General features: G+C 41.0%; 1 protein-coding gene and 1 long non-coding RNA gene across 2 annotated transcripts in view; one reads left to right on the top strand and one right to left on the bottom strand.

Moving 5' to 3' along the window:
* The window catches only part of LOC126293308 (all trans-polyprenyl-diphosphate synthase PDSS1-like), a 719,678-nt gene extending 709,568 nt beyond the window's left edge, over window positions 1-10,110 (bottom strand). Inside the window, exon 1 of the mRNA XM_049986449.1 lies at window positions 9,948-10,110. Within this exon, the coding sequence (XP_049842406.1) occupies window positions 9,948-10,097 (150 nt within the window). The 5' untranslated portion in view covers window positions 10,098-10,110. The remainder of the gene's footprint in view (window positions 1-9,947) is intronic.
* Window positions 10,111-10,265: 155 nt separating this feature from the next.
* LOC126293309 (uncharacterized) lies at window positions 10,266-23,657 on the top strand. The gene is made up of 2 exons (XR_007552265.1): window positions 10,266-10,353; window positions 22,285-23,657. It is a non-coding gene; the product is annotated as an uncharacterized LOC126293309 (long non-coding RNA).
* Window positions 23,658-26,591: the final 2,934 nt, after the last annotated feature.

Below are 26,591 nucleotides of genomic sequence, written 5' to 3' on the forward strand. Positions count from 1 at the left end.
GGACTTAACTTCTGAGTTCATCAGTCCCCTAGAGCTTAGAACTACTTAAACCTAACTAACCTATCAGAGACATCCATACCCGAGGCAGGATTCGAGCCTGCGACCGTAGTCGGGTGCGTCCTTTTGCCCTTCTTATGCAGAGTGATTCCGTGATGATACAACAAACTTTCAGGGTGATGGAGAAGGGTAAATGTATCAAGTTGAGGTAAGGAAACCAGGTGGTCCAGCAACGACCAAGACGAAAATTATAAATAAAAATCGTTCTGATACCTCCTGACAGTGGAATGCATGCACCGGTACGATTCCTGCTGAGACTGTAGGGTAGGCAACTTTCGTAAGTGGTAGTTCGGACAAAAACAAGAAAAATGTGTACTAAACATTGGCTGTAAAAGAGTTATGAGCTGTTGTTCATCTTCGCTACTGTGAAATACACGTCTTCTACTCTCTCCTTCTGCGTGAATAATTTTTTAATTGCGAAATTTAAAACTTCAGCTTTCTTTTTGCGGTCAAACTGTTCAGCGAGTGACTGGGTAGCAGTTTTCAACTCGCTAAGTGATTTTTCGTAGGACCCGAATTTGCTACTCGGTAGATTGTCGCCTCCAACTAATATTGCACGATCGGGGCATTTCTGCATAAGCGTTGGTATGGTAATGAGTCAAACACTTTTCCTACATAAGTCTACTTTCAATGTGTCTTGTGAGAGAAGCGTAATTTGGGTTTCGCGTTACCGATTTCTTCCAATCCATTCTAATTGTGATGCACTAAATCATTCTCTTCGAAATGCCTCATGGAAGTTTGACCTCATGCTATATTCTAATATTCCACAACAAATGAACGTCAGTCATGTTAGACGATGGTTTTGAGGATCACTTTTGTTACAATTCTTGTTGACGGATGTGACCAGTACTTCCTACCAACTACTGGGCAGAATTTTGTTCAGGGGATCTACGATAGGTTACGGTTGATAACTTTATAGAGAATCTCTTCATTTGCAAAAGAATTTTGTGTGTAACCAGGCATGTTTAACCTACACGTTTTAGGCGTCTTCTGAGGTCTACGAAGGAAACCCCCCACTATACACGTTTTGACTTGAGTCGTTAAATTCCCATAGATAATGCTTCGTGGCGACACTTTTAGGTTAACGCATATACATTAGTATGCTCATTCGCTCTTTCTCCTCTGCAGTTCTACACTCAAAACTTCATTTTAGGTCTAAAAAAGGTTTTACTGGCAATGGGACCTTACGAATGTCCCATAATCGATGTGACTCATATTGACAAGGTGTGTAGTGCACGACTGGGAGTTTTCGAGAAAATCGTGTTTGAAAATTTTAGGCGTGCTTACACAGTGTGTATGGTCGCTAGTACTCTAGGTGCCCGCAGCCGAGCGAGTAGGCCTTTGGTTTTATACGCGCGAAGTCTCTGGATCGCATTTCGCTGGTGGTACCGTTGTTCTTTAGTAGGGTGGTTGGAAATTCCCGTTACCACTTCTAGGACTTCTAAAGGGGAGGGAGTACATAATATTTTGAATAGGAACCCATGTCCGGAAACGTACCGCTACCGTTCCCCGACGGTTTCAATTCAGATATTTAAAACATCGACTTCTGCTTGAGGAATTCAATCAAGTGTAACGCAGTACAGTTATTAGGTAACAATTCGGACGAAAATATAACGAATCGTTCATTTATCACTAAAGCACATTTGTTTATATTAACACTTAAACGTTACATGTTTACAATATTCCAGAACAAAAGAGGGCCCAGCATACTGCACGAACAGAACAGTACTGACGTACTGGTATTGGTACGCACTCTTCATCCCATCTGGTGTCTCTTCAGGTTCTAGTGCAGCGGCCAGACCTGCCAGCAGACTTCCTCGGTCCCTATTGGTGTCTAGTTGATATGACGCCACAAGGAGTAGTCCACAGGAGTCAAATTTGGCGATCGCGGCGGCCACGCGGTTGTACCGCCCCCGTCTATCCATTTTGTTACCATATCATCTGTTTGACATTGTAATTCTGTCAGAGACAGCAAAGGACTTGGAAGAGCAGTTGAACAGAATGGACAGTGTCTTGAAAGGAGGATATAAGATGAACATCAACAAAAGCACGAATTAAGTCGGGTGATGCTGAGGGAATCAGATTAGGAAATGAGACACTTGAAGTAGTAAAGGTGTTTTGCTATTTGGGGAGCAAAATAACTGATGATGGTCAAAGTAGACAGGATATAAAATGTAGACTGGCAATGGCAAGGAGAGCGTTTCTGAAGAAGAGAAATTTGTTAACAAGAGTATCTGAGGTCATCAGTCCCCTAGAACTTACAACTACTTAAACCTAACTAACCTAAAGACAACACACACATCCATGCCCGAGGCAGGATTCGAACCTGCGACCGTTAGCAGTCGCGCGGTTCCAGACTGAAGGGCCTAGAACCGCTCGGCCACACCGGCCGGCTTCATTTCAGATCTAAAAAAGTTTTTTACTGGCAAAGGGACCTTACGAATGTCCCCTAATCAACGTGACTCATATTGATAGGGTGTGTAGTGCACAAGTGGGAGTTTTCGAGAAAATCGAGTTTGAAAATTTTAGGGAGAATATACCCTTATGTACCTACAATCCACTGTACCAATAACTCCAGGAAATCCATCCAGTAGGCCGAAACCATCCATCACGGAGTTTAAGTCTGCTCGAGAAGGGAAAAAAATGGTTCAACTCGTTTACGGGTTCTCTTCAACGCGATGCAGTTGTTTCTTTGTATGGAGTGTAGCCATGTATGGAAGTGAAACATGGACGATAAATAGTTTGGACAAGAAGAGAATAGAAGCATTCGATATGTGGTGCTACAGAAGATTGCTGAAGATTGGATGGGTAGATCACATAACTAATGAGGAGGTATTGAATAGAATTGGGGAGGAGTTTGTGGAACAGCTTGACTAGAAGAAGGGATCGGTTGGTAGGACTTGTTCTGAGGCATCAAGGGATCACAAATTTAGCATTGGAGGGCAGCGTGGAGGGTAAAAATCGTAGAGGGAGACCAAGAGATGATTACACTAAGCAGATTCAGAAGGGTGTAGGTTGCAGTAAGTACTGGGAGATAAAGAAGCTTTCACAGGATAGAGTAGCATGAAGAGCTGCATCAAACCAGTCTCAGGACTGAAGACAACAACAACAACATCTGTTGAGTGCCTCCGAACCGCACGTGAGATGTGAGGTGGTGCATCATTATAGTGAAATCACATCTCCTGACGGGCATTGAGTGGCACAGCTTCCAAGAACGGTTCAATACGTTTTGTTGGAAGATCAAGTATGCAGGACCAGCTGGCTTGAATGGAAGGAGGTACGGCCCAGTCACACGACCGTCCGGAATATCTACCCGCGTTAATACCAAACCGGTGCTGAAATCCCTGAACATGCGTCGCACGAGGGTTTTCGTCTGCCCAGACATGGCCGTTTCGCGAATTCAGAACATAGTCTATAGTGAACTTACAGTAATTTGTGAACAGAACTCAACGTGGAAACAGGTACATGTGTCGATGCAGTGGTGCAGGAACCACGTGCAATAGGCAACGTGTTGTGGTGCGGATGTAACTGTTGCTCGTTCGTGACGTTGCAGACGATAACACGACTAAAACGCATTGCAAGCGCAATTCTTCGCATACTCGTTCACGGGTTCTCTTCAACGCGATGCAGTACATTTTCACGGGGGTTCGGTGTTGCCGTCGAGCAAAAAAACGACCAGCAGCTCTCCCGTTATCTAGAGTTTCGCCATAAACAAGGAGCATGCCTGTGAAGTCCGAAAAGTGTACCGAAACATGTTTACTGTGTCGGAGACAGATAGGCATTGAATATGTTTCGCAGAAAGGTGACATCAGGTGACCGTCTGACATAGTACACGTCATCCTGTCTAGCCTGTTGCACATCAGGATAAGCAGCTCTGAGAGTTTTGTCTTTCCCTCAGCAGACGTGAACGCTTCACAAACCTGCATTGAAACAGTCGTAGAACGGAAACGGTACGTTTCTGGACATAGGTTCCTACCCAACATATTAAGTACTCATTCCCTCTACAAGTCCTAGAAGTTTGTAATGGAAATTTCTAAACACACTGTACGTACGCTACTGCAACATCTTTGAAGTCTGTCAAACTCACAACAATATAAGACAAGAATTTTGTAACAATCGGCGAGAAGTAGATTTTTTTCCCCAACATTCTAGATTCATTGCGAGGGTGTCTGCCAACGTGTAGTATTAAAGCAGTTCGTCCAAAATGTCAAAATGTACTCCGCTGGTACAACCTTGAGACGTTTATTTTTACTACAGGTTAAGAACCTTATAAAATGACTACAAAGTTGTGCGTACATTATCTAACAAAACAGAGGGGTAGTTTCTAGAGAAGACTGTATAAAAATTCAATCCATCGTTCACCATTAGTTGTCTGCACTATTAGTCGGTAACATGCTTCGATACGCGTGGTACGCCGCGAAACTGTATGATGACGGAGAACCGTCTATAACTGTAAATCAGATGTGTTTTTCAACACACACATTGAAAAACACCATTAACATACAAAAAAAACTGGGGTCCATTACACAAGCTTTATGCCGTAATAATTACTGTTTTCCGTGTTTCTACGATTAGTTTCATTCTGATACGTGTAGTACTCCATATGTCACACATTATGCTCGTCACAAATGTAGATACAATAGTATAAATAAAATGCTCTACTGATTTGATTGAAAGTTCTCTTGTATTCTGCTTTTGCTTGCTATCTCCTTACGAATTTTCTTTCCTTTTTTCAGGATAAAGATTTTGAAAGTAATAAATGAATAACTAAATATTCATAACTTCATAGCCATGAAAAACCTATTGTTAGAATTGCATGGGAATAAAAAAAAAAGTACTGACAGGAGGTATAAGGCAGAGCGTACGTCCCATTGTACCAGTCTTCAGTGTTTCTTCCTGTTCTATTCACGTATGGAGCGCGGGAAAAATGACTGATCGAATGCCTATTTCCGTGGAGTAATTAGTCTAACGTTATTTTCACGATTCCTATGTGAGCGATACGAAGGGGATTTTAGTACACACATCAAAAAAAGTTTTCCATCACCTCGGTTCCGAGAGTTCCGGAACCAGTACAGAAAATTGGAATAGAGGTCAACATAAACATCATTTCCGCCCTTTTTATTGCTCATGAAAACCGCACATTGCATGTTGTACCACCATACAGCGAGACCTTCAGAGTTAGTGGTCCAGACTACTGTACACACCGGTACCTCTAACACCCAGTGACATTGATGCATGCCTGTACTCGTCGTGGCATACTATCCCCAAGTTCATCAAGACCAGACTGTCACACTCCTCGACGGCGATTCGGCGTAGATCCCTCAGAGTGGTTGGTGGGACACGTCATCCGTAAACAGCACTTTTCAATCTATCCGAGGCATGTTCGATAGGATTCATGTCTGGAGAACATGCTGGCCACTATAGTGAAGCGATGTCGTTATCCTGAAGGAAGTCATTCACAAAATGTGCACGATGGGGGCACGAACTGTCGTCCATGAAGACGAATGCCTCGCCAATATCCTGCCGATATGGTTGCACTATCAGTCGGAGGATGGCATTCACGTATCGCACAGCCGTTACGGCGTCTTCTATGACCACCAGCGGCGTACGTCGGCCCCACATAATGCCACCCCTAAACAGCAGGGAACCTCCACCACCTTGCTGCACTCGCTGGACAGTGTGTTTAAGGCGTTCAGCCTGACCGGACTGCCTCCAAACACGTCTCCGACGATTGTCTGGTTGAAGGCATATGCGACACTCATCGGTGAAGAGAACGTGATGCCTATTCTGAGCGGTCCATTCGGCATGTTGTTGGGCCCATCTGTACCGCGCTGCATTGTCTCGTGATTGCAAAGACGAACCTTGCCATGGAGATCGGGAGTGAAGTTGCGCATCATGCAGCCTACTGCGCACAGTATGAGTCATAACACGACATTCTGTGGCTGCACGAAAATCATTATTCAACATGGTGGCGTTCGTGTTTAGCCAATGATCCTTGCAATGCTTCACTGTCGATCCTCACTTCCCCGAGTATGTACTTTTCGCGGATGAACCCCATTCCACCAGAGACGGAATGCGAAATAGTCGGTGAGCATGAACATGCCACAGTTGTGAAGAGCGATCAACACAGTTTATCAATCAACGTGTGGCCAGGAATAGTCAATGATTACATACGAATCCCGTTTCTTCCTCCTCCCCTCTTACATGCACATGTGTACATAGTATTTATCGGAGACATACTACACAAGTTCCAGGAACACATCCCACTTGTTATTCGTCAACAGAGGTGGTTTCACGATGGTAGAAACCCGCCTCACTTTGGACTGAGGCTTCGTGAACACCTGGATCGGAAATTTCCTGAAAAGTGTACAGGCAGAGGATGTCCCATTTCATCCCCAGCAAGTTCACCTGGTCTCATCCCACTTCATTTCCTTTGGTGCCTTCATGTAAAAAGTGTACAAAACGCCTGTCGAGACTGAAGGGGATCTCCTGGCAAGAACTCTCGCTACCTGTGACACTGTTCAAACGACACTGGATATGTTAGAACAGGCACGACGGAACTTTGAACCGTATGCCACGCCTGCACAGAAGCTGGGGGACGCCATTTTTAATAACTCTTGTGCAGATAAATGGAATTCATTACTACTGAACCCTATACTTAGAATTTTTGGCTCTCTGACCTCAAGTTCCGTGTACCGTTACTAGTCCAACAGAGGAGGGAATAATCTGAGGTCGGAAGTTTGAGCGCTGCCCAAGGCGAAGATTGAACTTGAGTAGATTTCGGGTCTAACTTTCGACGATTGGCGTTTCCGGTATACGGTCTCTTCCCTTAAATTGAAACATTTACCCTTCTCCGTCATCCATGAAAGTTTGTAATATCATCAAAGAATTACCCTGTGTACATTTCTCTGATGAGAAATGCAGTCCGCTGAAAGCTTCACAATTTCGCAACCCTGAATTTTCGTACACAGAGTGGTTTCTTTTGAATACACAAAGTCTAGTTTTTGCATACTCATTCTCCTGGCGGTTGTAAAACTGCACGAAGCAAAGTTACGACTTTTCACATACAAAACTATAAATTTTGGAGCAACCTGTCCACTTGGATATGACTTTCACCACTTTCACGCCGGTGTACCGCCATTTTCTTTGGTTATATAGTCTTGTCAGTGAAGCAGTTATATTTATGAATTATGTACTCCAACCACTGAGAACTGAATACGTAAGTAAATTTTACGTATTTATAAAGTCTGTTTACTGTTGTGCGCACATAAGGGTCTGTTGATGACGGCGGAATGCAGCAGTGAAAGAGAGAAAATGAGGGTTTATGTTGGGGTGGGGAGGTGGGAGGAGAGGGTTCACTCTCTTCTTCTTCTTCTTCTTCTTCTCTCTCTCTCTCTCTCTCTCTCTCTCACACACACACACACACACACACACACAATTAACACATGGACAGTAGTAGGGCAAGGTACGATAAAGAAAAGTAGAGCAAACCATGCATTTTTGTTGCTTCAAAAGTGTGAAACAAGGAAACTGGACGATAGTGAATTCAAACTCCCGCAGACACCGAGAGAGCACACTAGAAACGGATCGTATTAAGGAATCGGTAGCAGCCTGCTAAAAAAACAAAACCATCATTCGTTTCAGGTGATTCAGGGGCATAAAAAATAATGTAAAGCACGAAGACTCGCCGGGACTTCGAATCCTGCTTCGTCTGGACACGATGTCTGTGCTTTATCCTCAGCAGCACCCCTGAGCGTCTCTGGCAAATCAAATAAAATCCTAAATTTGTGATAAGGCAGTATTAGCCCAGATCATGTGATTTGGGGTATTATTATGGTACAGTATTCTTCTGATGCAATACGAAAGTCGAAACGAAAGTAAAATGACGTACAGTAATCACATAAACATGACAATAAAAATAGCGTGTTACAAAAATTGTGCAGTAAGAATATTGAGAAATTGAGCTACATCTCAAAATTTAGGTCTATAAAACTTGTGTCACGATAATCTAATCAACATGGGCCCCGAAATAATAAAGTGGACTTTTCAGGATTGGTACATAAAAAAGGGATGAGAAGACAACGACCACAAAAAAGATTATTACGTAGAATAACCCATAAACGGTCAGCCTTAAAACGAGAAGATCCCTGAGTACATTGGAGCACTTGCTCACTGAAGCAAGCGATGCACACAGAAATGGCAGTGGGAATTTGATACTGAACTACGGTCGGTTGAGTTACAAAGAATGCTTAATCGATTTCCTAATTTAATGATGCACTTCAGCGAAAAACCGAAAGAGCAACAATTTATATCGTTTCAAAAACAGTATTTTTAATTAGTCGAGAAGTGAGGACTGTGTACATATTAACGGCGGAAAACAACTTTGTCTCAAACTCACTCACGTGTTTTCTTTCTCTAACCGGTAAGGCTTCGTTCGTTATTAGCATATCGAGACCTCGAGTATATTTGGACAAACGTTTACACGAGGAGAGGGCCCGAACGGTGAAAAATTACTGAAAAATTGCTGTTTGTTCAGAGATTCAATAAAAACAATAGAATAATTGCTACAACTTAGAAACCAGAAAGCTAATACAATTTGTTAAAAAAAACTTATGTAAATCAAGAAATAGTTTCATTTGTTTGTTCGTATTATTATGTTCTGCCAAACATCAAACACGAATTAATTTCGTTTGCTGAAAATCAAATTAACTTACTAATATGGTGACACGAAGAAGGACACGTAATACTGTGTGCTTTCTCATTTTGGATGTTTATAGTAATTAGTGAACACAAAGATATTTTGCCTCGTGAAAATAATGTTGAGTCCGTCTATTTCCCATCGGAGCAAGGACGAGAAGAGTTCGGGAGATACCTACACCAGTATCCCTGTGTAGTGATTATATTTTGTATGTATTAATCAAATATATTGAGAAGATTTTACCTAAAACAGCACCGCAGTCCAAAATATCTCCGAGCTCATTGGTACATACGCAGAATTATCAGAATAACAATATTGTTAGTGTATGTAAATGCTCAACGTACAGATGTGTGGCGGGTGGTTAGAGAGCAAATCAGACCCGAAAATTTAAAACAGATGATGCTAAGTGCTTTACAATGGAACTGTATGATCTGCAATTGTTATCAATTACGCAAATTAACGCTGGTGCGGTCATATTTCCCGCTTGGAAGACAGCTGAGCGCTACTCTGCAATCTGCGCATGCGCAAAAGCTTGCTGCTACAGCAAGACAAATCGCTGTTAACTTTGTGTGTGTATGTTCAATCAACAGCTTGTTAATGTCTATTTATTTTTTCTCCTTATAATGAGCGTACGTGTGTAATGTCCAGCTTAACAACGCAGCTAGCAAATCTTACACGCGACGAAAAACGGGTGAGTTGAACGTGCGTCGTCTGCTAGAACGAATGGGTTATGTAACTCCGCCCCCTTCTGAACCGCGAAGTAGCTTGGAGTAATCAACGGGTTCGAATTGTTATTTTCACACAGACACAACTTTCTTAAATGAAGACGCTGCATAGTGTATAAATCTTTAATTACACACTAAATGCCAAATGCTAACTTGTCCGTTGTTCGTAATGATTGTGTTACTGGCATCTTGGGAGTGAACAGCGTTATAACCGAGCCAGTTTGTAACGCAAATATGTACACAATTGGCGAAACTAAAGTATGATATTTTGTTAGTCAACATTCTGTAGGAACTAGTATTAGAGGCAAATGTAAACAAAAGTTTAATTTTCCATATTTGACTCCGTAAAAAAATTATGTAATCGATAGTCGATACGAAGGGGAGTGGTACAAAAATACATTACGTTGTATAACGGCTACGAAGCTGCAGTAATAACCAAATCAAGATTATGTTACACCTAGACTGACCTTTCCACTTTCGGAGCAGTAACCAGAACTCTGCAGGCTGAACAGGTCTCGAAATCTCGAATGTGCCGACGATTTTCTTCGGACTTGCTGGATGCTGTTTATTAGTTTCTCCACATTAGCACGAAACCTTCCCGACCCTGCACACGCCATAGCAGCAACTGTAAGGACGCGCCGGCGAGACTGCCTCACCTCTGTCGAGAAAAGAAGAAAAAAACACTGAATGGGAAAGCTAGTGCTGGGAAGCAACAAACGAGTGTCGTGCAGCGTTAAGGTCGAAGATGGCGCCGTTGATAAAGTTTGGTGTGTTTTTCAGCAGTAATGGGACACGTTTTCTGCAATAGGAATGGAATATGTGTTTCCGTCAATTATTGCGACGTAATCACTGTCGTCTTACAAGTCGCCAGAAGTAAGGACATGTATATACTATTGGTTTTGAGTCAGATAGTTATAGGTTGATCTTCATACTACCCGTTTTTCATAGTGCAACACAACCACCATGCATCAGCTATGCTTTAACATTTGACTCGTATTTCAACATCGTGAGAGGTATGAATAAAAGTGAGGTTTTGTATGTCGTAGAGGCACATACTAGAAGTATCATCACTTAATTACAAACATTGGAAGAATGTTGGACGAGTAGGGCGTACGTGACAGTAGTAGTCTATGAAAAGTATTCGGCGATTTATGATCCCACAGAAATGGAACCCTCCCCATCTTTCAGCCAGGCATTTGTAACTAACAGCTGGTTTTTAACATATGACAACCTCAATGACGAATGCGTTGAAATGTGCATAGCTTGGTTCTCTTGTAATTGTAGAAGGTCAATAGTAAGAACGAAAAAAGGAAATACACTGGTGACTCGAGTAATTGCGTGTGTTTAAATATTTATTGAGGCACAAAAACTTCCGTATACCTACAGTTACAATTTAAATCGTTGTTGTAAATAATGATAGAGCTGGTACATCTTCCTTGTTAAGTCATGTCATAGTTACATCATTTACCCCTCACATGATAAATATTTCTCCTCCGCTTTGCTGGTATGCAGTTGCTACAGGTGTACACACTGTAAAATCTGCCCCCTTTTTTTTTATACACACACACATCTTTTTATCTTTGTGACCACTTTGCATAAGCTTGAATTATGTAGCTCAGTAGTAGCTGTACTACTATTCACTGCAGGCACATTCCATAAGAGTGACAGCATGACAAAATAAATCTGAGCTGTGTATTACATGTAGATTATTGCCGTATCCAAGCAGCCCGTACTTCGTTGTAATAGAGACGATTCTTCCGTATCAACTCTTTATTTACACTATTTCAGTTGGTTTATACCACAAAAGTGTATTACAACCAAAAATATGCCATTGTTCTTGCCTTTTTGGTAGGACTTTCAATGGATTCCTTTATTTGTAAAGTAATACAGCTATTCATCTTTACCTGTTCTACTCAGTAGGGAAAATGGAACCCGTTAATACAAAAGAAAACATTTCTTCATTCATAAATTAAAAAAAAAAAACCAGATGGTTATGCAGGAGGTCACTTATTTTAGATTTTTTGTTTTTTGTGCATTTAGTTCAATTTTTGTGAGTTGATGCTTTACTCCACAGTAGTGATGAATTTTGATGTCTCTTCCTACAGCAAACGGCTTGAAATTGAACAGCTCACTTACTGTAGAGACATATTGTGCCAACCGAACTAAAAAAAGCAGGCAATGTAGAAAAGAATTATTCCGTAGAAAATCATTATTCCGAAGTTTATTGACTACAGTCTTAGTCAAGCAATAACATTTTTATTTTGTTCCAAGCACAGATTAAGTTGAAAAATTTGTTCATGGTGGTGCCTTTTCCGCATCCCATATTGTTTGATGAAATACCTGTTTGAATGTGCCATATGCACAAACAGAATTGACAGTCTTCAGGCAGCATTTAGTTACAGAAAACCATTATTTTCGGGTACAGTATGTGTGTCAATGTTGACAACATGAATGTTTAAATAAAGATAAGTTTTCTTTCAACAGATTAAGTTGACTTGAAATTTGTATTCCTACATCTTACTTTCCCTTGCCTTCCACCACTGTAAAAGTATGTAAACAAAAAGTCTTCTATGAAAAGTATTTTAAATCTTAATCATCATCATCATCAATAGGAATATTTGGTAAAAGTTGTCGACTTAAACCACTGATGTAATGTTCATGGCGTCTGTGACATCATTCTTGGGATGAGTACTTTCACTTTTTTTTTTGTTAGTTGGTGAAGCCTACATTTGTGAAAGCAAAAGAAAAGTGCTTAGCCTGTTAAAAAAAAATCAGCACTGATATCAAGTTTAGTTGTGTTATTTGCAGATTTTGCCCCATGTTTACTCTCAGTGGTCAAAGCTGACAACTTGTATAGAATATTGTTCTTTATCCAGTCCTTTATGCAATGGACCTTTAAAACTAAGCTCTTGATATGTGAAATCACCCTGCATCGACAAACAAGAATATGAGTACAAGAAAAATGTAAAGGGGTGGGGGGGGGGGGGGGTTGGATCATGTTGTAATAACAAGACTATCTCATATGGTGTGAAAAGTTCATAAACTAAAATAGTTGTCATGTTTGAAAAAGGCTATGAGAGAGATTTGTGTAACAATAATAATGCTTTAATCACATGAACATTTATGGTGTAAATGTAGTAGTAGTAGTAGTAGTAGTAGTAGTAGTAGTAGTAGTAGTAGTAAAACCTCTACAGTGCCAGGACAATGAAAAATATATATCTTTATGAGACCACCCTCCTACTGAGACAGGACACTTCATTCTGCTGATGTAAGACAAAGGAGAGGAATAATGCTTATTGTTTTCGAGCCACCAGTCACCTTGATGGAGCCTTATAAATGCATATGCCGTGTTGGGTGAAGTGTGTGTGGTATCACATAATAATGACCATAAGGCGACCTTATAGTCTGCTATTCCCACTGGATATGGATGGAAATTATACTCAGCTTCCATAAAGGCAAACTAAAGAATGTCTGATCTTTGGTCGAGAAGTTACGTACCATATTTCTGACATTGCACATTTCTAGTTTCAAGATGGATAGTTTAGTGCCGTCTTTAATATCAAATAGAACCAGAAGTTACAAGAAACCATATAGGGAGAAGTGTGGACCTTCTATTTTTAGCCAAGAAAGTCTAAATCAAGCACTGTGAATGAGCAGGGATGAATAAAGTGACAGCTTTTAGTCTTCAAGAGAGCTGGTCTTTTGTGCTAGACTGCTGCATCACAGAGCTGGCAGAGAACTTCTTGACAGTACTCTTATCTCTGTCTTTGTCCGTCCTGCTCACCATGTATTAACCTCCAGTTATTGTGATATTAAGAAACTCAAAAGCAGTTCTGTTAGTGAACAACATGGCCTATACCTTCTTTATATGTTTTATTTAGTTTTTTGTTGGCATTTTGAAGACAGTCTCGTGTAAAACTGCATACAAGAGCTTTTGTTATCTTAACTTCTTCAGCAATTGCAGGAAATTTTCTGTTATCAGATTTCGCACCGTCTTGGACAACAGCAACAACTGCAAATGGTTTGTTACCTTCCACAGTGCTGGTAACTCTCCATCTGTCTTTCCATTTTGGAACTGGTTGAGACATACTTTACCATTTAACAAACAAAAACATTGAATTTGATTTTTTCTCAAGGAAGGCAAGCTATCCTAGTCTTTGCCTGCCTGCACCATCCCCCCCCCCCCCCCCCCCTTACTGCATCTTCTAATGTCAGATAAACAATTCTTTGTTGCTGTAGCAGATGCCCCACTAACCTGCCCGTTCTTCTGGTAATGTTATTCTACAGAGTTCTTTCCTTGCCTATTGTTTATAGCACTTCTTTATTTTACATGCTGACTTAATTTTAATTCTTCGACAGCAATACATGTTAAATGATGCTAATTTTTTTTCTTCTCTGTATTTCCAGTGGTTCACATTTCAGTATAACAAATAAAAAAGGAGTAATTAGTATTTCTTCTCACAGGAGGTGCGTGGCAACACCTGCATTAGTACTTCTACCATTTTAACAGTGAACAATGACGATGAAATAGAATCTTGGAATTTTTCGTGGATAAGCAGTTCCTATCCACCTTCAACTGGAGGGACCCTTCACCAGCTGGAAAGCAATGGCATTGGCATGGTGGCTAGTGGCTATCGCAAACTGAATTCTGTGTGCATACTTGCAAAAAGATGTGGGCCTGGCCTCATATAAGACTCGTGACACGGCATTAGATGCCATCATGTGTAAGCCAAGGTCAAAATATGGACATCCCTGCCTGTTAGTCAAATGGTCTGAGGTGTCGTGAATTCTGCCCTGCTAGGAATGTGCTTTCATCATGTCTCATTAAAAGAATGCAATGTGTCGCATCAAAAAACTTTGGGAGTATACACAACAAAACAGAATCTTAAGACTCGTGACTAATTACTACCAATTGTTGAGTCCACTCTTGACTTGTTTATAGATAAATGCTATAAGAAGCAGAAAGGTCTCTTTGCTGTAGTGCTAGTATTACAATCAACCCAAATGAACAAACTAATAAAGTTTTATTGGAATTTTTTCTGGTTCTTTGTAAATGTAGTGCAACTGAACTAAACAACACATTACATTTTATTTATTTATTTTTATTTATTTATTGTTCCGTGGGACCACATTAAGGAGAAGTCTCCACGGTCATGGAACAAGTCAATACATGAAATTGTAACATGGTTGTAGAAACAGATTAAATGAAATATAAGAAACATATTCAGTTGTAGATTGTAGAAACACATAAAATGAAACATAAGAATCATATTTAGGCGACAAGTCGTTAGTTTAAATAAAGAAAACCAAGAATGTAACACTGGAATTTGCTTAATTTTTTAGCTCTTCCAGGAGCTCCTCGACAGAATAGGAGTAGTGAGCCATGAGGAAACTCTTCAGTTTAGACTTAAAAGTGTTTGGGCTACTGCTAAGATTTTTGAGTTCTTGTGGTAGCTTATTGAAAATGGATGCAGCAGAATACTGCACTCCTTTCTGCACAAGAGTCAAGGAAGTGCATTCCACATGCAGATTTGATTTCTGCCTAGTATTAATCAAGTGAAAGCTGCTAACTCTTGGGAAGAAGCTAATATTGCTAACAACAAACGACATTAAAGAAAATATATACTGTGAGGGCAATGTCAAAATTCCCAGACTATTGAATAGGGGTCGACAAGAGGTTTTCGAACTTACACCACGCATAGCTCGAACAGCCCGTTTTTGAGCCAAAAATACCCTTTTTGAATCAGAAGAATTACCCCAAAAAATAATACCATATGACATAAGCGTATGAAAATATGCGAAGTAGACTACTTTTCATGTTGAAATGTCACTTATTTCAGATACTGTTCCAATGGTAAATAAAGCGGCATTTAGTTTCTGAACAAGATCCTGAACATGGGCTTTCCACAACAGCTTACTATCTATCCGAACGCATAGGAACTTGAACTGTTCCGTCTCGCTTATAATAGGCCCATTCTGTCTGATTAAAATATCAGTTCTTGTTGAATTGTGAGTTAGAAACTGTAAAAACTGAGTCTTACTGTGATTTAGCATCAAATTATTTTCCACAAGCCTTTCTCTTAGACTTTGCAAATGTTCTGTCCATCGTAACTGCTGAGGTCTGCTGCATACTTCCTACATCTACAGCTACTAGAGATTCCTCTCCACTAGACTCTGACAGTTGGTCATATCTATTACAAACACCAATAGTAAAACTATCTGAAAATCTCCTTCTCCTAGCAGATCTCTTGCCAACAGCCAGCTCCCATTCCCCAACCCCCTTCTCCCTCCTCATCCTATCTAGCTCCTCCTGTGCGTTTTTCAACTGCACCTGAAGGGCACAGATCTTACGCTTCTACTCCTCTATTAACTTACTCTTGCTACATAACCTGCAGTTCCAGGAGAGGATCTCACCAGAATGCCCACTGGCTTCCCCACTGCATCCCCCCCAATGAAAATACTTCGAACAAGTCTCACACCGCAATCCACTAGTCACGAACCTATGGCAAAGCCCACACTTCTCAAAGTTCCGCTACTACAATAAGAAGATGTTAAAAACTGACTACAGTAATCAAAAACTTGCTCTACAAGGGAAGTAACTACTATTATTGACAGTATTAATAAACAACAAATGAGAATATAACAAAATACTAACACAGAAAGAAAATCAAACATCTAATGACACAGTAACGAAACTGAAAGCAGTTCGCAAAAATTTCTTCTGAAGTAATTTCACCGGAAAACACAAAGAACACCGGTTGAAGACTACTAAAGTTCCTAAATAAACTACTATACACAAACAATTAATTAGTACTTAGCTTTCGATGTACCGCTACAGCTGCAACTGGTCAGTGCGGAATGTAAACACTGGTAAGAGGTTAAGTTGCTCGATACGAAACACTCACAAATATCAGGTCACAACACAAGAAAGGTAGAAGTGAATGAAGAAACCACTAATAAGTCACTTATATAGTAAAAATTATCACAAAACCGTTAAAATATATATCTGAAACAATTCAGTATTGTGAGAGACCTGATAACACAGTTATATACAATTCATCAGATCAATAAATAAAACTATATTCTAAATTCTTTGACATTTATATTGATAAGAACCTAAACAAAAACTTACATCCTGTAGTTTTTCTTGAAAGCCTAAGATAACAACTTTTGTATTATGAATGATAGCAGACTTAAGACATGAAAATCTCAGATGTGTGTTTACTTTTCCTATTTTTACTCAGTAATGTCATGTAGTATCATGTTCTGGGACAACACTTCATTTAGAAAGAAAGGGATCATTGCATGAAAGAAGCAGAAGCATGATCTCTTGTAGGTGGCATTCTTAAGCAGTTGGGATGACTGTTTACAACCTCTCACTTCATTTACACACTATGAATTTTGCTTTCAACACCCAACCATAATACACACATCAAACAAAGTTTTGCATCACCTCGGTTCTGAGCGTTTCGGAACCTGTACAGAAAATTGGAATAGAGATCAACATAAACATCGTTTCTGCCCTTTTTATTGCTCATACCACACATTTCATACAGTGAGACCTTCAGAGGTGCTGGTACAGATTGCTGCACACACTGGTACCTCTAATACCCAGTAGCATGTCCTCTTGCATTGGTGCATCCTGTATTCATCGTGGCATACTATCCGCAAGTTCAGCAAGGCACTGTTGGTCCAGTTTGTCCCAGTCCTCAACGGTGATTCAACGTAGATCTCTCAGAGTGTTTGGTGGGTCACATTGTTCATAAACAGCCCTTTTCAATCTATCCCCGGCATTTCCAATAGGGTTCATGTCTGGAGAACATGATGGCCACTCTAGTCGAGCCATGTCGTTCCTGAAGGAAGTCATTCACAAGATTTGCACGATGGGGGCGCCAATTGTCGTCCATGAAGACGAATTCCTCGCCAGTGTGCTGCCAACATGGTTGCACTGTTGGTCGGAGGATGGCATTCACGTATTGTACAGCCAATATGGCGCCTTCCGTGACCAACAGCACGGGAATAAGCTTCGGCTCATTAAGCCTCTTCCAGCGCCTTGGACCACCTCCTCTCGGCCATCCCGCCAGAAGGAGATTATTTTAACTTGGCTGCGTAGTGGTCACTGTCTTTTTAGTCATCGTCATTTGCTAAAAGGCTCTACCACACCACTTTGTACACATTGCGCCAAAATTTTAACTGTTAGCGACTTCCTGCTGGAATGCCCTTTTTTTACCATTTACGTTCCAGCTTGGGTTTTCTGTCTGATTTATCAGCAATTTTAGCGAATGACGTACAGGCTGTCGGCAGTGTTTTACTTTTTATCTGCCAAAACCACATGGTATGGCCATTTAATTTTTGGTTCTGGAACATCCATTTCTTCATGGTGTTTCTTTTAGCCCTTTTTCCACATGCCGGTTTTTAGCTGTCTCCTATTCTGTCCACTGGGATTGGCATATAGTCATTTAACTCCTCTCTGTGTTCGTGTTCTATGGTTTTGACTTGGGCACTTATGACTTCAGTTGTTTTTTTGTGCCCTAAAGCAAAGCAAAGCAAAACAAACATGACCAATAGCAGTGTACGTCGGCCCCACATAATGCCATCCCAAAGCGTCAGGCAACCTACACCTTGCTGCACTCGCTGGACAGTGTGTCTAAGGCCTCAGCCTGACCGGGTTGCCTCCAAACACATCTCCGACGATTGTGTGGTTGAAGGCATATGCGACGCTAGCTTAACTCAAGTCGTGCCTAGCGGCAGCAGTAATCAGGCCCCACAACAAAGCTTAAGTGTTTCAATGTCATCTGAGCAGGACAAAATAAACCCATTGACTGTAATCATGCAGCAGTTAACACTGTTAGCCAAAAATGTAAGAGACTTAACTAAAGCTCAAATAGAGACTAAAAGGGAAATGAATGAACAATTAGCAGCCAATCAGGTGAAAGTCCAGGAGCAATTACTAGCTAATCAAACAAAGTTGAATTACCAAGTAGAAGCTAATCAAGCGAAATTAAATAATAAATTAGTAGAGAGTTTTCAGAAACTTGATGATAAATTAAATAAAACTGCGGAAGAATTGAAAATTCAGAATGAAAAGAATTAAAATTATCTGCTCAAATTGAGCAAGTCACTCAACAGTGTAATGAAAATGTGAAGAAGTTACGCCTAGAGCTAACCGAGTATGTTGCTACTAAGCTTGATACTACTAAAGAGCAGGTCGAGTCAATCCCACAGATAGTTCAAGCACAAGAACAGATGCAATATTCTATGGCTGTAATTCCGGTATTAGTTGAAGTTCAAGATGAATTAAAGCAACAAGTAACTCGGAGAGAGATGTCAGGGTGTAGATGGCAGTGGTAGTGTGTGTGATTATTGATTTAATTTTGTTATTTTGCCTCACTGAATTCCCTACTTAAACCTTAATAAACATAAAAATGGCAAACCCATGTGCTACGGTGAAGGAATTCATCGTTGGTGGAAAATATCGGTTAGTGCGAAAAATCGGTAGTGGTTCGTTTGGTGACATTTATCTGGGCATCAACATTACAAATGGCGAGGAAGTGGCTGTAAAATTGGAAAACGTCAGGGCCAGACAGCCTCAGTTGCTGTACGAAAGCAAATTATACAAGGTCCTGTCACGGTCGCCAAATTTAATATTTTTGTGGGATCTAAAATTTAAAAACCTCTCTCACACCGGCCTGATTTAGCTTCACTGATCAGGATAGTAAAAAACATGCGTATATTAAGGGAATTTTCATTCACAAAGCAGGCTTATCACATTCACACAGTTCAATACTGTTCTGTCCTGATTAAATTGATCTTAACTTAAATTCCATAAGGCAGTGAAGCAATTTCAAAGTCTCGGTGCGACGAAAATTGTTAGTCAATCTCCTGAAAACATTATTAACTTTCGGTGATCACATGGGGAAGACCGAAGATCTGCTTGTAAGACCGTGTTAGCCTATTTATTGAAAGTAATAAGCTGGATATCTTGAGCATACAAAATGGCAGGTTCGACCATTGTAAATCAGATGTTCCCCACTGACCCCATGCAACACAGCATAGTAAGCAGACACTGTCAATAATAATCAGTTAAATAATACGGGAACACACTTACTTTAGTTCAGTTCATGTATTAAATTCCTTCTCAGACAGAATCTCATCAAGATGGCGACTAGCTCAACAATACATACATATACATCTTCGTTCTTTTACGGCTATTTTGCAAGATGTCCTCCATTCTTTTCATAAGAGAAAACAAAGATAGCAGAGAAGCTATTCCGTGGAGTAAATAGACGCTTCAAGGAATAATAGGGCTCGAAACAACTTTGCACTGATAATCATCGTATATTAAAGTTTAGAAATCGGTAAGATAAGAAGAGATATTTCAAGATATGTACTGATGTAAATAAAATAGAAAGAAACTTCCACAGGGGAAAAATATATTAAAAACAAAGATTCCAAGACTTAAAAAGCGGGAAAGCGCCGGTAGATAGGCACAATGAATAAAACACACACACACAGAATTTCGAGCTTTCGCAACCGGCGGCTGCTTCGTCAGGAAAGAGGGAAGGAAAAGGAAAGATGAAAGGATGTGGGTTTTAAGGGAGAGGGTAAGGAGTCATTCCAATCCCGGGAGCGGCAAGACTTACCTTAGGGGGGAAAAAGATAGGTATATGCGCGCGCTGCGCGCGCACACACACACACACACACACACACACACACACACACACACACACACACACACACACACACACATTTAAAGGCAAAGAGTAAGGGCAGAGATGTAAGTTGAGGCGAAAGTGTGGAGGCAAAGATGTTGTTGAAAGACAGGTGAGGTATGAGTGGCAGCAACTTGAAATTAGCGGAGATTGAGGCCTGGTGGATAATGAGAAGAGAGGATATATTGAAGGGCAAGTTCCCATCTCCGGAGTTCGGATAGGTTGGTGTTGGTAGGAAGTATCCAGATAACTCGGACGGTGTAACACTGTGCCAAGATGTGCTGGCCGTGCACCAAGGCATGTTTAGCCACAGGGTGATCCTCATTACTAAACACTGTCTGCCTGTGTCCATTCATGCGAATGGACAGTTTGTTGCTGGTCATTCCCACATAGAAAGTGTCACAGTGTAGGCAGGTCAGTTGGTAAATCACGTGGGTGCTTTCACACGTGGCTCTTCCTTTGATCGTGTACACCTTCCGGGTTACAGGACTGGAGTAGGTGGTGGTGGGAGGGTGCATAGAACAGGTTTTACACTGGGGGCGGTTGCAAGGGTAGGAGCCAGAGGGTAGGGAATGGTCACATAAAGCTGATCGTCGGTAAAGCAGATACCAGACTGAGATTCATTGGAAGAATCCTAAGGAAATGCAATCCAACAACAAAGAAAGTAGGTTACAGAAAGCTTGTTCGCCCACTGCTTGAATACTGCTCAGCAGTGTGGGATCCGCACCAGATAGGGTAGATAGAAGAGATAGAGAAGATCCAATGGAGAGCAGCGCGCTTCGTTACAGGATCATTTAGTAATCGCGAAAGCGTTACGGGGATGATAGATAAACTCCAGTGGACGACTCTACAGGAGAGACGCTCAGTAGCTCGGTACGGGCTTTTGTTAAAGTTTCGAGAACATACCTTCACCGAAGAGTCAAGCAGTATATTGCTCCCTCCAACGTATATCTCGCAAAGAGACCATGAGGATAAAATCAGAGAGATTAGAGCCCACACAGAAGCATACCGACAATCCTTCTTTCCACGTACAATACGAAACTGGAATAGAAGGGAGAATCGATAGAGGTACTCAAGATACCCTCCGCCACACACCGTCAGGTGGCTTGCGGAATATGGATGTAGATGTAGATGTAGGGAAGGTGGTTTGGGGATTTCATAGGGATGAAGCAAGAGGTTACGAAGGTTGGGTGGACGGCGGAAAGACACTCTTGGTGGAGTGGGGAGGATTTCATGAAGGATGGATCTCATTTCGGGGCAGGATTTTAGGAAGTCGTATCCCTGCTGGAGAGCCATATTCAGAGTCTGATCCAGTCCCGGGAAGTATCCTGTCACAAGTGGGGCACTTTTGGGGTTCTTCTGTGAGAGGTTCTGGGTTTGAGGGGATGAGGAAGTGGCTCTGGTTATCTGCTTCTGTACCAGATGTAGGGAAGGTGGTTTGGGGATTTCATAGGGAGGATAGTTGCGAAAGCATCCCGCAAATACCCTCCCGACCTAGTACAGAAGCAGATAACCAGACCCACTTCCTCATCCCCTCAAACCCAGAAAGCACCCAGGAGCAGAAAGACTTAGGGAATGACTCCTTACCCTCTCCCTTAAAACCCACATCCTTTCATCTTTCCCTCTCCTTCCCTCTTTCCTGACGAAGCAACCGCCTGTCGCGAAAGCTCGAAATTTTGTGTGTGTGTTTGTGTATTTTTTATTGTGCCTATCTACCGGCGCTTTCCCACTTGGTAAGTCATGGAAATATATATGGAATAGAACCATCAGAACCGTTACCAACTCATTTATAATAACCGTGACACTCCTAGGCACATGTCTGATCTCCAAAAGTGGTATGTGCAAGATATCAGACAAATAATAATGAAAAGCACTACTTTGTTAGCTATGATACTGGAAGTTTTATTGCAAAAGTTTACCAAAAATGTCACAATGTTGTGTCTTGTGGAACCAGGGATTGTTTTAATTTAAGAACTGCCCTTCTAAAATGCACCTGGTTCTTTTCCCAGTAAAATAATATGGTTCACTTTATGTACAGGGTGTCCACAGTGAGACTCCAACATTTTAATACCGTATATCTTTCTCATTTCAGATTGTGGACCTGTGAATCCTGAAGGGGCAGACGGAGCAACTCGACAAGTTTGTGGTGTGCAGATTTGATGTGCCAAGTGGCCGTAGTGGAGCTGCAGTCAATTGTTTTAGCAAAATGGAGGATATGAAGAAGCGTGCACAAGTGGTCTGGTGGTATGCAGAGACAAAATCAGCGATCCAAGTTGCAAAGAAACTTTCGTCGAGTTTACAACAAAGCGCCTCCGTCGTTCAAGACTATAAAGAAGTGGTGTGATCAGTTTTTGGCTACTGGGAGTGTTGCGAAAGCGCATGGTGGTGGTAAGCCTGGGATCAGCGATCATCATGTGGTACAAGTGCAGCGGTCATTCTGAAAGTTAATGTGTGGTGTGGTTTGGTGATAAATCACATTGGTGGACCGGTTTTCTTTCAGGAGCCGACTGTGGATGGAGCCATCTACCTGGACATGTTGGAACAATTTGCCGTGCCACAGATAACAGACCTGCAGCCAAATATGATGTTTCAACAGGACGGTGCACCACCCCATTGGAGCCTTGATGTCCGAAAATTTTTAAACGACACACTCCCGCAACAATGGACTGGCCGTTGAAGTCCAATTCTTTGGTCGCCACTGTGGTGTCACCGCCAGACACCACACTTGCTAGGTGGTAGCCTTTAAATCGGCCGTGGTCCGGTAGTATACGTCGGACCCGCGTGTCGCCACTATCAGTGATTGCCGCCACACGGCAGGTCTAGAGAGACTTCCTAGCACTCGCTCCAGTTGTACAGCCGACTTTGCTAGCAATGGTTCACTGACAAATTACGCTCTCATTTGCCGAGACAATAGCATAGCCTTCAGCTACATTATTTGCTACGACCTAGCAAGGTGCCAGTATCCGTACTATTGATATTGTGAATCATGTACCATAAAGAGCAACGTTCGTCATTAATGGATTAAAGTTAAGTATTCCACCAGCTACATCCGTTTTTCTCAAATATAATTCCCTTGTCATGTTCCAGACCTCACGCCAGCCTGCGTGAGCTGAGAAGCGTTCAGCCTCCTTTAACCATACGGTTGGCTCTCCTGCCAACCACAACAGCCATGTTCGCCCGACATAACCCCCCTCGATTTTTTATTGTGGTGTTATGTGGAAGATGGGGTACACGCTACACCAATAAAGGACCTGCAAGACTTGAAACAGTGCATAAGAATTGTCATCAACTCTGTCACAGAACATATGCTCCATAACACATGGTACGAAATCGATTACAGACTTGATATTCTTCGCGCTACCCATGTTCAAGTGTACTGAACCGTCCACCTGTGTGTGAAAACTTGATGAGCTGCTGTATGATTTCCCTGTATTTGTTCATCAATAAATTGTGTTTTTACTCTGATTTTATGAGTTCAAATGTTGGAGTCTCATTGTGGACACCCTGTGTTATTATATATATAAGCTATCTACATGTTATTGTTTGCAAAAATTCATAATGACCAAGATTCATTTAAAGAATTTGTCTTCATTAAAACTTTTGCTTTGACTAAATGTATATTGTGATTACATGATGTATCAGTGGAATGATTACTTCATGGGGCGAATCGATTGGTCCATTGAGGCACCGTTTCAATCAAACAGAGAAGAAAATTGATGTCATTGTGTATACTGATAGGAAAATATATCACTTTCGATTGTGGGTTCACTTTCTAGCAATTAATATCTGGCACAAATCTCCCACTTAAGCTATGCCCACATACTGAGTCTCTGTTGTGATGATATCATATACCAATTTCTTCCAATTACAACTAACCCCCCCATGCAATAATAGGCACTTCAAAAGATACTTTGCAGTTTTAATGTTATGTTTAATGTTATATAACATCTAAAGGAAGTACCCTAGATGTATAGTTGACTTATGTTTTAAAGCAGCTACCAACCACTAAAGTGATGACATATTCTTTAAAAATTTGATTAGTAATGAGAGGAAACTTCTTTGAACATTTTTTTCATCGCCATATGGCTGCATTGCTTTCACAGTGAGAACTATTAATCAGCTTTTGACTGCTAATTTATTGGTTAGTAATTGTTTCAAAACATTACCATACAACCAGGGTACGCTCAGTGCCTGCTGTCATAATAGCTTTAAATAGTTTCTGGCTTATAAGATTCACAAATTCAAAATGTTTTGTGTGTATGCGCCCTGAGTACCACGAGCAGTAACTGGCAAAGAAAATGTGCCATGTAGTGAACAGATTAACTAGAAACAAATCTGACACTTTATACCTAACACAGAACAGGGAAAAGGCATACTTACAACTTTTGATGTGCCAGTAGTACAGCAGTTTCATTCCAACAGGCAGTGTACATTTGAAGCCACCATTGTGGTTGACCGATATTTCCATCAATTACGTTGAAATGCTGCAGCTGTGTCACATTTAGGAGATGTAACCAACAGTTGCTTTCAAAAAGATGGTGTACTCACTACCACTGTGGCTCAAGACTGTGAGGTATAATGTATCATTCATTCTTAGAACATTTGTTTTACACGGGTGGCCTGATTCCCTAACCTCCTAGGTACCCTGCTACGCATTAAGTTATAAAAATACCATTTAAGATACACACTATGTCATCTTAATTACTAAGTACTGACACATCAAGCAAATATGTAGCATGTGAAACATAACGAGCCTTGTTCTCTCTTATAAACTCTGCAATCACATCCAGTAAATGAGAATGTAATTTAAATGTTTTACTTCTGCCAACTAAAGTACATGTAGTAGTACATTATTTGGTTTTTTGTAGTCATAAACGACAGGTAACATGGACTGTTGATGAGGAGGCTTGGGTGCCTCAGCCATACAGCAGCTGCAGAGCCAACAGTCTGCAAGATTGATTGATAGATCAGGCCTTTTAACATCAACCAAAGGGCCTTGCTGTGCTGATACTATGAATGGCTGAAAGAAAGGGAAAACTACAGCCATAATTTTTCCCAAGGGTAAGCAACTCTACTGTATGGTATCATCTTGAGTAAAATATTCTGGAGGTAAAATAGTCTCTGATAAGGATCTCCCAGCAGGCACTACTCAGGAGGATGTTTTCAGAAGAACAAACTGGTGTTCTACAGATTGGATTGTGGAATGTCAGAGCCCTTAATCGGGCAGTACACCAGAAAATTTAAAAAGGGAAATGGAACACAGAAGAAGAAGAATGGGTAGCTCTGAGAGATGAAATAGTGAAGGCAGCATAGGATCAAGAGGATAAAAAGATGGCTAGTAGAAATCCTTGGGTAACACAAGAAATATTGAATTTAACTGATGAAAGAAGAAAACATAAAAATGCAGTACCTGAAAAGGGTGAAAGGGAATACAAACGTATAAAAAAAGATCGACAGGAAGAGCAAAATGGCTAAGCCAGAATGGCTGGAGGACAAATGCAAGGATGTAGAAGCATAGGGGTAAGATAGATGCTGCCTACAGGAAAATTATAGAGACCTTTGCAGAAGAGAGAACCACCTGTATGAATATCAAGAGCTCGGATGGAAAACTAGTCGTAAGCAAAGAAGCGAAAGCAGAAAGGTGTGGAACGAGTAGATAGAGGATATATACATGTGAGATGTACTTGAGGGCAATATTATGGAAATGGAAGAGGACATAGATTAAGATGAGAATAGAGATATGATACTGTGTGAAGGATTTGACAAAGCACTAAAAGACTGGTCGAAACAAGCCCCTGGGAGTTGACAACATTCTGTTGGAGCCTTGGGAGAACCAGCGATGAAAAACTTCCATCCGGTGAGCAAGAAATACCCTCAGACTTCAAGAAGAATATAATAATTCCAATTCCAAAAAAGCAGGTGCTGACAGGTGTGAAAATTACCGAACTATCAGTTTAAAAAGTCACTGTTGCAAAATACCAACACAAATCCTTTACAGAAGAATGGAAAAACTGGTAGAAGTCAACCTCGGGGAAGATCAGTTTGGATTCCGGATAAATGTAGGAACACACAAGGCAATACTGACCCTATAACTTCTCTTAGAATATAGGTTAAGGAAAGGCAAACCTATGTTTATTACATTTGTAGACTTACAGGAAGCTTTTGACAATGTTGACTGGAATATTCTCTCTCAAATTTTAAAGGTGATATGGGTAAAATACAGGGAGGAAAAGGCTATTTAAAGTTTGTACAGAAACTAGATAGCAGTTATAAGACTTGAGGAGCATTGGTGAAGAAGGGAGTAAGACAGGGTTGTAGTCTATCCACAATGTTATTCAATCTGTATATTTAGCAAGCAGTAATGGAAACAAAGAAAAATCTGGAGTAGGAATTAGAAGT

Source organism: Schistocerca gregaria, chromosome 10 (assembly GCF_023897955.1).
Source record: "Schistocerca gregaria isolate iqSchGreg1 chromosome 10, iqSchGreg1.2, whole genome shotgun sequence".
NCBI lineage: Eukaryota > Metazoa > Arthropoda > Insecta > Orthoptera > Acrididae > Schistocerca > Schistocerca gregaria.